Genomic DNA, 13,247 nt, shown 5'->3' with positions numbered 1-13,247 from the left:
GGAATAACATTTTGATAATCTTATTCATCACAACATCACATCAAACATCTCCTGAGACGTGAGAGGAAATCTGACCTCGGGACCACACTGTTTCCTCCTCTGAGCGCAGACATGACAGTAAACCACTGATGCACCTCCACAGCCCTGTAGAACAGTTCAAGTACATCTCATGTTCCAGATGTTTTCATTTAAGTTGATATTAAACTGGATGTTATTTGACAATATTACAACACATTGTGTTATTCTACAGGATTTAGCAGCACATCAAAGTGATCATCTAACTCTCAGCAAGAAAACAAATAAGTCTATTAATACGTTTTAAAATGTGTTATGTTTCCTACGTCACTGTTTAAAATGTTTGCCGTTGTGTTGTGGTCATGGCTGCTAGATGAATCTACATTATGTGGGCTTGGATGAACAAGGCTTTGTGGAGTCGGCTCCAGAGCATCAAAAACAAACTTCCCTGCCTTTACCAGAAGTTCTTCTGTTTCAGATGCCAGTAAAAATGCCTTTGAATCAACTAAAGCTGATCTGCAGTTAAAGAGAAGACGGTCAATGAAAGACAGTGTGTTCAGCCAGTTTCAGGAAGAGCTCGGACCATCTGCTCATCACCGTAGCTGGATCTTCATTACAGCCGAACTCTCGGAGCCCATGTTCCTTTCATGAGTGTGTGGCTTCGCCCATTAGGACTCAAGACAAGAGCACTTATGCATGTATGAGTACTCGAATCACTCCATGTAAGACCGTGTAGGCTACATACGTGTTTGCCTTTTGACCTTTTTTTGCATGATTGCCAGCTCCTTGCACATTACACACATAATGCACGCACACACACACACACACACACACACACACACACACACACACACACACACACACACACACACACACATATAAACACACAGCAAACCCTTTCTTTCCCCGGGGGCATCCCAGACCACTTCTCTGAATAATTCACTGAGACCTGCTTTGTTCATCGATTCCTCTCTCCACCTCTCACTCACACAGACACATCTTTCACTTAACACACAGGTCAGCGAGCGGCATAATGGGCTGCTTCATCACAATTCACCACCACTGCGGATTCCACCTCTTTCCATCACTGATACCTCCTACAGGTTCACCTGAGCACGCGCTCGTAACTGGCTGACTTTGGTCGGCGACGCTGCTTTTCGAATAGAAAATGTCCAGCGAGCTCTAACAACATCATCAATACAATATCATTGAATTTCTTCTTCTCTCTTCGCCCAAAAAAAAAAAAGCTTAATCACAAATTTTCTCATAACACACATTTCTTCATAACACCTAAATATGCTGGGCTTTCTAGAGACTGTTGTCGCCTCTGTGGCGGCGCCAAAAGCGATTATTAGGAATCATTTTGAGCCTTCTTTAATAATTCAGTCGATATCTTTTTTCTTCAAACTGGTTCAGTGTGTAGGACAAACTTTAGAGCTCGTAATGATCTCGCAGATGAGAGGAGAAAATATTTTTTTCCAACACTTTCCAGCCCGCTCCCTGAATGATGCATTCACTGACTTTCATCTCCTCTGTGCGGCTGCACGCTAACCCTTTTTCTTAGCATCAGATATTTTTCCCTTTACATTCATCAAACTCTGAAAAATCCACCACAGACCAGAAATGTTTTCTCATGTGGAAGAGTTTGCTCTCTCCGTTTTGCATCAGGTAAAGACTCTGACCTTTGAAAATTGAAAATCTCTCTCTCTCTCTGAAAATCATTGGTTTGAAATCATTAAACATTTAATGTATTACAAGTAACACTGACTATAAAAGAAATCCACCTGGCAGAGGATAATAAGTGAATGACAGCTCCCATGGGTGACTCTTTACTCAGGGATCTGCAGACAGACTGAAGTAAAAAGCACATATTTGTCGTTGCAATATATAATTATTTTTTCTTTTTCAAACAAAACTTCAACAGAAACATCAACACTGAGTATTTTTGTTTGTCTATCTTTAGCCTGTGTTCAACTTTAAGTATTTACTGCAACTCTCCAGAGGGAAATAGTCCAGAAGTGGCTTCTAAATATTCAGACATACCAAACATCAAGGGGTGAAAGAGCAGTTTCCTTCCTAAAGCGATTAATTATCTAACAATTTAAATTTTAGGGAGAGAAGTGTCAAATCTTTAGGATAAAAAAAGCTGAGAATCTTTGTTATATATAGTTGTTTTGTACCACAATAACACTTCATAACACCAAACACCAGTTCTAAAAATTGTTTGTTGTTTAATGAATTAATTCTGTCCAAAAGGATAAAAATAAATCCTTCATCCTCTGAGACATTTTATATGAACCAAAATTGAGGGAGTTAAATGTGACGTATGACGCATGAGTTTCATTTACTTTATTGTACGTAAAGACTGTGTCACAAATGAAATGGGAAGGATTTTTTCAATCCAAGAGAAAATTATAAGACACTTGTTTTGGAACATAATAAAATATAACTCTTGATTAAATCAGGAACAAATGTGAAGCAAATTAAGGATTTAGTGAAGTGCTCAAGGATAATTTTATATCCTTCTTTATTCAGAAGGCCTTTGCCATCATACGCTCACCGAAATGACTTACAGAAGCAGCATGTGTAATGAGTATTAGTACCTGTTCGTGCTGTCATCTCTACCCTGCTATATGAAGGATCATGATGCATCACACTAATGCGTGTTTGCGCTAGAAATGAGGTGCCATGGATAATCCACACTTTACTGTATGAATGCACCTAATGAATGTTAATGAATCTAATTTAAGCAGCATGCATCATATTTTAATAATTCATATGCAGAGAGTGATATTTTCAATCTTTATTCAGTCCAGTTAGTCTCTACAGACCCTGACACCATCCCAGTCCTTACCACCAAAAAAATGATAAAGAAAACCAGAGAAAAAACCAGAAACAAACAAACCTTGGACAGTGAGAGCTTTTCTGCAAAATTTGGCATATGTATATTGCATTATTACAGTTTTACAAACAAATGTACAACAAATACATCATAAATAGACTCTTATTGTGAGACAGTGAGGAGCCAGCTTGCATGGTTTTTTTTCTTCTTTTTCTCGTGTGCCTGTACGAAGGGGGTATGAGCCGTGACCCCGCTTTTTACGAGGAGTACTCGTATTCCTCTGCGCTGCGGCGGCCGAAGTCCATCCAGCCCAAGTAGTCCCTGTCTGCTATCCGGTGGTTGGCGCTCAGTCCGCTGCCTCTGCTGTTCGCTGTGGAGTTTCTGCGCACAGAGCCTAGGGAGGATGAGGAGGGATGGAGGTAGACAGAAAAAGAGTGGGCGGAGGGGGAAGGAAATTAGTATTCTTCAGAGAAAGGAGGGCAAGAGAGAGAGAGAGAGGCTGAAAACTTTCCTGAATTGTGGTCCCACTTTTGGGTCGTTTCTGCACAGAGACAGCTGGAGAAAACTAGTTCACACTCTGATTTTGGAAACAAGATGCAACCAAATGTGGTGCCAACTGCCTCAGATTCCTGAGTACTGACAGAACTGAGTGGATTCATTTACACTTCTTAATGACTAAAGCATCATTGCTCCATTGCAAATATTAAATCAGCTGTAATGTGTCAGTTTGGACACAAACGATGCGCTCACAAACTCAGCAGCTGATTGTCTTCCTGCACTGAAATGGAGTTTCAGTGACTGATGCTTTTAATATCAAAACATTTTCCACCACTTTTGCAACTTTCAGAAGTAACTTTTAGAAGTTTGTTCACTTCACTACCAAATTATACTTTTCACATTTTAGTGTTGATGCCTCCCAGAGGAAAAACTGCTGGCTGTATTAGAAAGTTTACTCTCCGCAGCTGATGACGGATGATGTTTCCTGTGATGATTTTCTGAATTTCTGCAGTTTAGATTTGATTTTGTGATTTTTATTTTTGCCGTGAAGCTGGTTTGTTTTGTGACACTTTAATTGCCCCCCTAATGGATCTGCCCTCTCTTTCTCGTTATCTCTCTCCCTCTCACTCACTTACATACATCCCCCACACAGACACACACAGAAACACACACACACACCACAACAAAGAGGATGGTCCAACAGCTGGACTCTAGGCTGACAACATACTATTACCCTCTGTTTCTTTGTGTCCACGCCTCTATATGTCTGTATGCATGCACAAATGTGTGTGTTGATTCTGCTGAAATGATCAATGTACTGTAATTTTACCACACACATGCACGCACACGCACACACACACACTCACTCTGACCTCCAGTCGTGTTAAACGTCTTTGATTCTCTGATTTATTAATTTTTTATTCCAAGTGAAGAGAAGCAGGATTGCTGCTATCTGTTTGGTTATAAATTGTACGCTTACAGAGATGCTGTTTTCACTCCACCCACAGCCTCCTACGCAACACACACACACACACACACACGCACACATAAACACAGTGTTTCAGTTCCCTGGTGTGCTGAGAAGATTGGCTGCAGAAGGCTCGACAACGACACCTCCTACACTGAAACATGCAAGTGAACAGCTAGACACCCCCCCCCCCCCCACACACACACACACACACACACACACACACACTTTTCTTAAGGGATTACACATTCATTTCAGCGTGACCTTTGACACTTTGCTCTCTGAACAGTTTCTGTTTTGTATTTTTCTGCTTCCTAAAGCCTGAAACACATCAGCTCTACATCTTGAATAAGTAAAAACATTTTTGATACATATCTGGTGTGGATGTGTCAAGAAATAATCTCACCTACTTTCCCAGCCTGCTGGCAGTGAATGAATCCTGATAATGACTCAATCAAATTTGTAAATCGCTCACTTAAGACGCAGAAATCTTTTCAGCCTGTTCAAATTTTTCTGCATGTGGACACACAAGGAGTCACTTTCAGCAGCGGGAAGCCAAGCAGAAAATGCTTGTCCCGACAGTGTGTGCGTGTGTGTGTGTGTTGTGTAGCTAATGCCCAGATATTCTCCTCGTCCTATCACATGGCCAGAGAGATCAGAGCACTGAACATGAGCAGCTCTGGCAGGGTTGAGGTTTTGTTTCCTCGGTGTCAAAGAGAGAGAGAGAGAAAAAAAAAAAGGAGATTCAAGCGACTGGGGAGAAAAAAGTGAAATAAGATGGCATGAGGAGAATGGCCGGAAGGCTGCGAACACTAATACACGCTCTTTCAAACCACAAAAGCTTTTCAGAGCCACTAATTCATTTTACAAAGCTGCCTGTGCACTGATTCCAGTCATTAGCTGGACCGAGGGGAGGAGGAGAGTAGCAGGGAAAAGCACTTGTCTCTGTAAAATGAATCTTTGTTGTAAATATTGTTGCTTATGAAGATGTTGTCTTTATATACTCACACACTCATCCCCTTCAAGAGTTTGCAGGCACAGCAAGGATGACCCCCTAATACAGGCAAACTAAAACAGATCCACAGAAACACTACCACCCCACACACACACACACACACACACACACACACACACACACACACACACACACGCACGCATACACACACACACCTTTCCTGGAGGAGATGAGTCTTGCCAGCAGCTCACTGAGGTTGGCCCGGGAGTCTGCATCATCCTCAGCCAGAGGGAGAGCTTTCAGCTGGCTGGCAGAGCGGCTGTGTCGGAGCTGGGGTTCTCCCAAGGTGTGGATGTCAGCATCAAGGAGAGCTACTCAACACACACACACACACACACACACACACACACACACACACGAGAACAGGTGTCAGCTATGAAAACTCACAGTGATATTAATGCACCTGTTTGCTACAGGCTTGTTTTTGCCTGTACCTTCAGAGGGAGCGGAGACGGAGCGCTGGCCCTCGTCCAGGGGCTGAGAGGAGAAGGGGAGCCCCAAACAGCTCGTACACAGGACTGCCAGCACGACACACACACAGAGCCCTGCAGTCATCTGAAACACACACAGCGAGAAAAGAGAGGCAGGGAAAGTTTAACAAGAAGGAATTTGAGACCCAGTCCAGTCTGAGTTTACAGCAGGCAGTTCTCCCGTCTCCTGACTCAATCGTCGTCTTCCACACTGAGAAACTACAACTGAGAGCATCTGCCAGACAACTGCTCCCTCACAGTTAATAATCACTGACTGCACTGAAAAGGCACATGAATCAGAACAGCGTATTCACACTGTCATCCAAGGGGCACAGCACGCGAACACATCAATGTTGTCACTGTAGCTGCTGGATCTTCACAACCTGAGCAGAATTTTCAGCAGGTCACATTGACCTTATTGGCAATGCAGAAAGAATTTCTCATTTCCTTTTTGCTCATCTGTGGAAATAAACTCATGAAATAGAAGGAAAGAAAGTAAAGCAAGTAAATTATTTTTAATCTGAAACTAATTTATCAATAAACAAACCAAATGTGATTTATTCACATGAATCTTCATTTTACATGTTTAAAAAAAATCATGAAAAAATGGAAACAAAATGAGAACGTTTTTTCATTGATCTCAAAACACTGATCATATTTGCATCAATTGTCCTTTTCATTTAAATTCCACGAAGAAGAAAACATTTTTTCACCATAAGAATCATCTTAATAAAATGCAAAAATCTCTCCTTGATCAAATAATAAAAAGAAAAAGTGGTTGTCTTACCTTGAGAAAAGAGGTTCAGCGTGTTAGAGGAGTGTGTGAGAGTGAGGAGAGCACTTCTCTGCTGACTGGGAAGGATGTCCCTTTTATACTCCCCGCGCTCTGTGTGTGTGTGCGTACGTGCGTACATGTGCGTGTGTTGCCTCAGTGTACATCCTGTGTATTCCTCGGTGTGTTTGAGTGTATTTGTTACTACCTCGACAATTCAACAGTGTGCTTCAGTTTTATTGTGTTTACTCATCATAAAAATCAACATCAGTGGCTCCCTGCTTGACGTGCATTAACTACGTTTTGTGTGTGTGACAGAGCGTGTCTCATGTGTCTATGTGCTGTATATAACATCTAAGCAAAGGGAACAAAAGTATAACTTGAATATATTGATGAGTATTTTATTTTTGCTGGAAATAAGTGCATTCTAATCAGTATCCTTGTAGAATAATCTCGCTCCTAACTTGAGCTGCTGTTATGAGGAGGATGTACAGGATGCGTGTGTGTGTGTGCGTGTGATGGGGAGGGTGGCAGTGCGGTCAGGCATGCGTTGGTGTATGTATTTCTTACACACCCACACATGGATTAAATGTCAGCGGATGTTCACACTTAAAAAGTGGGCAGAAGCAGAGAGGAGAATTTTGAAGTGAGACATCTCCACCATCTTCCTCCTGTCTCTCACCCCCCCCCCCCCCCCCCCCCAACCACGCAGGATTAACCCGGCTCATCGATCACACAGGTCTAGCAAATCGGTCATCCTGGGTCAATAGCCATCGATAAGCTGTTGTGAGTTAATGTCTTTTATTAATGAGGCCGACAGCCTTTTGTTGCATGAACGGGATCAGGGTCTTCATCACGGTGCCGGAGCTGTTTTTTTTATCCGCTGAGATAATGAGGACAAGAAAATGTAGCTTCAGCGAGGCTGTTAACTAAAGGCAACGTCCACAGGGGAGTCACAGAGAGGAAATACAGACATCCTCTTACTGCTGTAGTCTAAGCAGGCGAGATGAATGAGTGACAGGGCTGACGGTGTGAAGATGCACTTGTGGCCCAGTCATTACAAACTCTGTGCAGCCAAAACTTGATCACACCCCCAGAACTTTATTTTAAATTCTAGTGGAGAAACCAACTGTCAGACTGAATTAATTTGCGATGAATAATGAATAAGACTGAATATTTTTATTGAATGGACTGATTAATCTATTGTATACAAAAATGTAATATATGACATATATGTTCCTATATCAAGATTAATGTTGCCATATATGTCACCTACAAGGGGATATGTTATTATTACGTACATATACCCTATATTTACAGTATATATATATATATATATATATAAACTGCGCTACGTATTCAGCGCAGATTGGCGGTTACAGTGAGCTGCTATCGGAAAGCGCTGAGACGGGCCCGGGCTAGCTGGTTAGCATGCTAACTTCAGTATAGGAAGAGACGTGACAGAAACAAGAGTTAACATTGGTGTTACTTTCCAACTCTGGAGACGGCTCTTGAAGACTCACTATGAATGTCATACTGCTACTTGGTTTGGCATTAAAAGTTTCCACTCACTGTAGATCGTTGCTGAAGCACAGCGGCACAAATTGTGGTGGACAACAGTTGCCCAGATGCCAGTCTGATTTCAGTATGAACACCTCTGTAGTAAAAGGAAGTGACATAAATCTTCTTCCTGAGCTGCTGTTAGAGGAACACAATTGGAGCCCTTGTCACATAACGATATCAGATATCATAACTTAGTCCCAGTGTGTTTGTTTTATGCTTTTTACTGACACTACTGATATCAAAATCCTCAAAATTTAATTCCACCACTTCTGGCCGCCAGTCGCGAAGCTGCCTGCCGAACTTTGAGCCACGAATCGTGTAGCTGTCACTCCGATACGCCGACGTGTCTCTCTCCATCACGTCACCTCACTCAGACATTTCTTACTTTCACATTCATGGGTTTTGCTTCAGTCTTGCTATCTTTCTCGCTCACTGAAGATGCTGCAACGTTTTCTCCAGGCACCATCAGAAGGCATGAGTGTAGGAGGTGAGGCCACGGCCGTTCAAATTAGAATTAATTAACCATGTGGTGTGGGAGGCGTGCAAGTGCGTAAAATGTGTGCGTTCTTGAGGTTCTGTCCGAGTGTCTACATTTTTGTGATTTCCTCTTAGTGTGTGAGTGTGTGAGTGTGTGTGTGTGTGTGTGTGTGTGTGTGTGTGTGTGTGTGTGTTTGTGAGAGACTTGGATTCAATGCAGCCTGGAGACAACCTGTTGTACGTGATTACTCTCTCACCTCATGGTGTAGGCGAGCAAGAAGTTGTCTCCTGTGAGCTGAGTGTCTATCCGAATGCATCCAAAACACATCTGGAAGATAGGTTGACTTTAAATGCTTGATGAAGAATATAATTGGTATCAGTGGAGCAGGTTCTGTGAAAAAAAAAAAGAAAACAGACAGTGAGAGACCACTTGCTGAGGGCATTCGCTACGGCTTTGGTATACAGTTAGTAAACATGCTAAATAATGCATAGATCTATTAATGCATCTGTCTCAGTTGCATTGTCTCACAGTCACACACACAAATACCGATTGACCGGTCTCAGGGGATCATTTTACCCACAAAGCTCGATCCTGGAGCTCCTTCACATTTTTTAGACACCTGATGGTTTTACTTCACAGTATCTTCCTCATGTGAGCCTGTGTTTCAGTTTCAAGCTCAACAACAGGCTCATGTCCTCGCGAACATTACATACTGTACACCCATCTGTTTCTATAGGAGTATCAGTGTGTGTGTGTGTGTGTGTGTGTGTGTTCAGATAATAAGGATGGTCCACTCATGGTTTTCACATATCAAATAGTCGGTGGAGTCCGACATGAAAATAATGAGAATTTGTAAAAAAAAAAAAAAAAAAAAAAAAAAAAAACAGATTGAAGCTATCTTGACAAAACCCTTCATTAATTAATGAAAAACATAACAATATAGATTATATGAGTTCAATAAAAAATAAATTTTATGAGCTGAGAAAATAATGCTGGAAATTCTTTATGCTACAGCTATGGAAAAGTATTTGTTTATTTGCATAATTAGCATGTCGCGGTACTAAATTAACAAAACAAACAAAGTGTTGTGTTGTAATAAATTATGATGAAAAACAAGTTGAATCAAAAGTATAATTATTAGTGTTTGGCAGACAATATGAAACAAAACAGACAAGAATCAATGACAAACAAAGCAATGAAAAAACTGGTACATAACAAGGTAACAACCTAACCTGGGACATTAAAGAAACTTCAGAAAAGATGATAATAAATTAAACGTCTTATTTCATATGTATGATAATACTCTGAGGTGCCTCCACCTTCATTAAAGTCCTTATACACCCCCACAGGTGTTTTCACTTATGCGTGATTAGTGATGTGAGTGAGGCCAGTTTGACTGACGTTTCCCTCACGCTACTGTTAGTTTACCTGTAGAAACATGGCAAGACGACTTGCACCTTTCATTCTTATTAGTACGATGAGTTTGGCGACCTCACCTAATTTCCAATACAACCACCTGCACTACGTCAGAGTGACTAAACCCCAATAGCTGAGCTGAAACCCAATACTTACATTTCAAAGAGTAATCCCAGGGCTCTCTGTCGGCGTCATTTGCTGCCATGTTGTTTTCTTTACTGGCACGCAATGAATCTTGGGATAGGTTGGGCCATGACAGATCCACCTGTTGGAGCCTTCATGGGTTTACCCGCGTTTAAAACACTGACTGTAAACATAGATGGACGTTGCCTCCGTGACGTCACCCATGGGTTTCTGAAGAGCGGTTTTGAAGCTCAGAGTGGGTCGTTCCCTCGTCGCCATCTTGCCAGTACCAAATTTCGCAAAAATCACTGCTAATCCAAAAATGGGCAAAGAGGAGGGGCGCGTTTCGAGACCATAGACTGTAAATATTGATGGACCATAGATTGTATATAAAAATGGACGTAGTCTCCGTGACGTCAGCCATAGGTTTCTGAAGAGCGGTTTTGCAGCTCAAAGTGGGTCGTTCCCTCGTCGCCATCTTGCTAGTACCTGACTCCGCCGAGCGCCCGGCTACTACAAAAAAGTAGTTGTCACCCGCCTGTCACTTAAAGCGGCACGACCTCAATTCTCCATAACTTTAAGCCTTAATAAAATGTAAACGTGGGTTGTATAAAAATTCGCTCTACCCTTAGAGAGTGGATGGAGAAGGGTATTAGATCATCTGATTGACACCACTTACATTTCTGTACTTTAGATTTAAAGCTACACCAAGCAGCCAGTTAGCTTTGCATAAAAAACTGGATCGGCTAATCACAAGAACATAACTGGACATTTTTTCACATTGGTTTGTTTTATATTGTTTAAATGGATAAACAGATGAGATATAACACGTTGTGAGCTTTATATGTGCTGGTAGGTGGATATTGATCTTAAAACAGACCCAGCAAGCTGTTTCTCCTGCCCTTAAGTTTTTGTGCTAAGCTAACAACCTGCTGGTTGAAACTTCATATTTAACTGTCAGACATGAGAGTGGTATTGAGCTTCTCATCTAACTCTAATAAGCATATTTCAATAAGTGTCAAACTATTGATTCAAGTTAAAATTAAATGAATATGATAATAAAAAGGTAAAAAATGGCAACATTAATATAAGCACAGTTAGGCTGTAAAACAAAATGCACATTGTGTCACATATATCTTCCCATCAGGACCAGCCGCTGTCAGTGACCCTCTCCATGTGAAGCCTTAAAGCTGCCTCCTCATCTCAAGTGCTGAGCTGATTCAACACAATACCACCACTGCAATCACACGCTCCTATATGTATGTGCCAGTAGGTTCACTCTTGTACTGGTTTTTGATGAATGCCAGCATGTGGACGCTGCTGGTGGTTTGTAGAGGTGGTGCAGCAGCAGCAGCAGCACTTGAGCCCCAATGAATTCAGTTTCAAGTGTGATGTGAAAAAAGACACCTGGACCCTCAGCTGCATTCAGACGAGGATGGAGCCCCAGATCCCTTTTACATGCACACAGACACAGGAATAATGCATCAAGAAATATCTGTTACTAGCGTACTGCGTGGCGAGGAATAACACAAGTTGATTACACATTTATGGAGATTTCTCTTCAGGAGCTCTTAATCTTTCTTCTTTTTTCACCTTTCCTCTCATCCTGAAATTACCATGCCTGTAAGCAAGTCTGATGTTCATTTCCGTGTTTCAAAATCAATTTTATTTTGTACAAACCGTCTCAAAAAGACTCGCACAGAATGAGGAAAACTTATTAAACCAGAGATTTTATTCATCTCTCAGCTGGATATGTAGAATTCATTTCCACACATGAAACTTTTCCATTTTCTTTTCCAGTCTTCAGGTGATTGCTCCGTGTCGTGTGAATGAATCTCCCAGGAGATCAAGCACCAGTATGGACAGGACAGGAAGACCTATTACACCGTGTGCCTCCCATCAATTGTTCTGACACATGGGTTGATGAGACCGAACTCGCCCCGCCACAGCAATGGGCCCATTATGATGGAGAAGGTAACACGTATTATCATGTGCAAATTGCTCAAATCTTCTTGTTCTCTGGGTTTTCACCGTGTTACTCCTCCCACCTCTTGTGGCAGACAAGATACAAATGCACAAAGTGGAAGCTGTAAATGACGTAACGCAGCAGCAATTTAATTTATATTTGATTCCTGCCACAATCAGGCGTCGATTTGCTGAAAGAAATTAAATTGACCTGAAACAACACAGAGGCCCTTTTTAATGTTCTCTGAGGATGAGCAATATGATGCACGGGAGTGGAGGGGAAAGCAAGAGAGAATGAGACTTGAGTGGTGTGAATGAAGGTAAGGAGGAGAGAATGAAGGATCGCACAGATAAGAGAAGAGAGGATGACTGGAGGGGGGAAGGAGGGAGTGACTGTGTGGTCGGTCTTTGTTATCACTTAGTAATTAACAAGCAAGCCAGAAACGTAAGCTCTGTTGGACTAAAGTCTGTCTGGATGGTCAATAGTATTGATTAGCATTAATGAAAACATTGTTTGTTCCAGAGGGTTCTTGGTTTCCTGAAACTTTTTTAGATTTTTCTACTTTTTCATGTTTTCATCACATGGAGGTTAATTATTTTAACTCAGCAATCTGTAACTGGTTTTCAAGGTTTTGTGCTAATTGTGGCGCTAACACAAATGTCTATAGCTGATACACAGTGCAGTGTCCAATCCACAAACTGGGATTCACTGAAGTCTCGGCACCACACACGCCCCACTTCTTTGCCCATTTTTGGAATAGCCTGGAGCTAGGGGCGGAGTCAGGTGGAGACAAGATGGTGACGGCGGAGCAGCTCACTCTGAGCTTCAAAACCGCTCTTCAGAAACCTATGATGGTTTGATCCTAAATCCTCCTCAAGTTTTCTTCAGTCTTTACACAGCTATTCCTGTCACATTGTTATATAGACATCCCCCTGGCCAACGTAGTCTCTGCGAAGGTGGAAGTTATTCAATCTCATAGCACTAGTGTGAAATTATGAAGGTGGAAAGTGGAGTTTCAGCCAGGAAAGCTAGAAACCCAGTTACAGCCAGAGATCAGCGAGGTGGCAGCTCACCATCACCCCATGTAGGCAGATGGTCTTCTTCGATCTTTGTTTCGAACTG

The 13,247-nt window shown here is 41.9% G+C and overlaps 1 protein-coding gene across 2 annotated transcripts; it reads right to left on the bottom strand.

Moving 5' to 3' along the window:
* Nucleotides 1-2,803: 2,803 nt before the first annotated feature.
* On the bottom strand, nt 2,804-10,332 carry LOC111671445 (cholecystokinin-like). 2 transcript variants are annotated; one of them, XM_087179929.1, is made up of 5 exons: nt 10,193-10,332; nt 8,877-9,010; nt 5,772-5,892; nt 5,493-5,648; nt 2,804-3,251 (listed from the first exon to the last, which is right to left on the bottom strand). In XM_087179929.1, the coding sequence occupies exons 2-5, from the start codon at nt 8,934-8,936 to the stop codon at nt 3,115-3,117; spliced, it is 474 nt and encodes a 157-aa protein (XP_087036055.1). In that variant the 5' UTR covers nt 8,937-9,010; nt 10,193-10,332; the 3' UTR covers nt 2,804-3,114. The 2 variants fall into 2 exon arrangements, with proteins under 2 accessions (XP_087036055.1, XP_023284298.1); XM_023428530.2 differs by lacking the exons at nt 8,877-9,010; nt 10,193-10,332 and adding an exon at nt 6,595-6,637.
* Nucleotides 10,333-13,247: the final 2,915 nt, after the last annotated feature.

The sequence above is a fragment of the Seriola lalandi genome, unplaced genomic scaffold (genome assembly GCF_002814215.2).
Source record: "Seriola lalandi dorsalis isolate HSWRI2012SDOR001 ecotype SW California unplaced genomic scaffold, Sedor1 jcf7180002054879, whole genome shotgun sequence".
In the NCBI taxonomy this organism is placed as follows: domain Eukaryota; kingdom Metazoa; phylum Chordata; class Actinopteri; order Carangiformes; family Carangidae; genus Seriola; species Seriola lalandi.
This window is presented reverse-complemented; position numbering and strand designations above follow the sequence as displayed.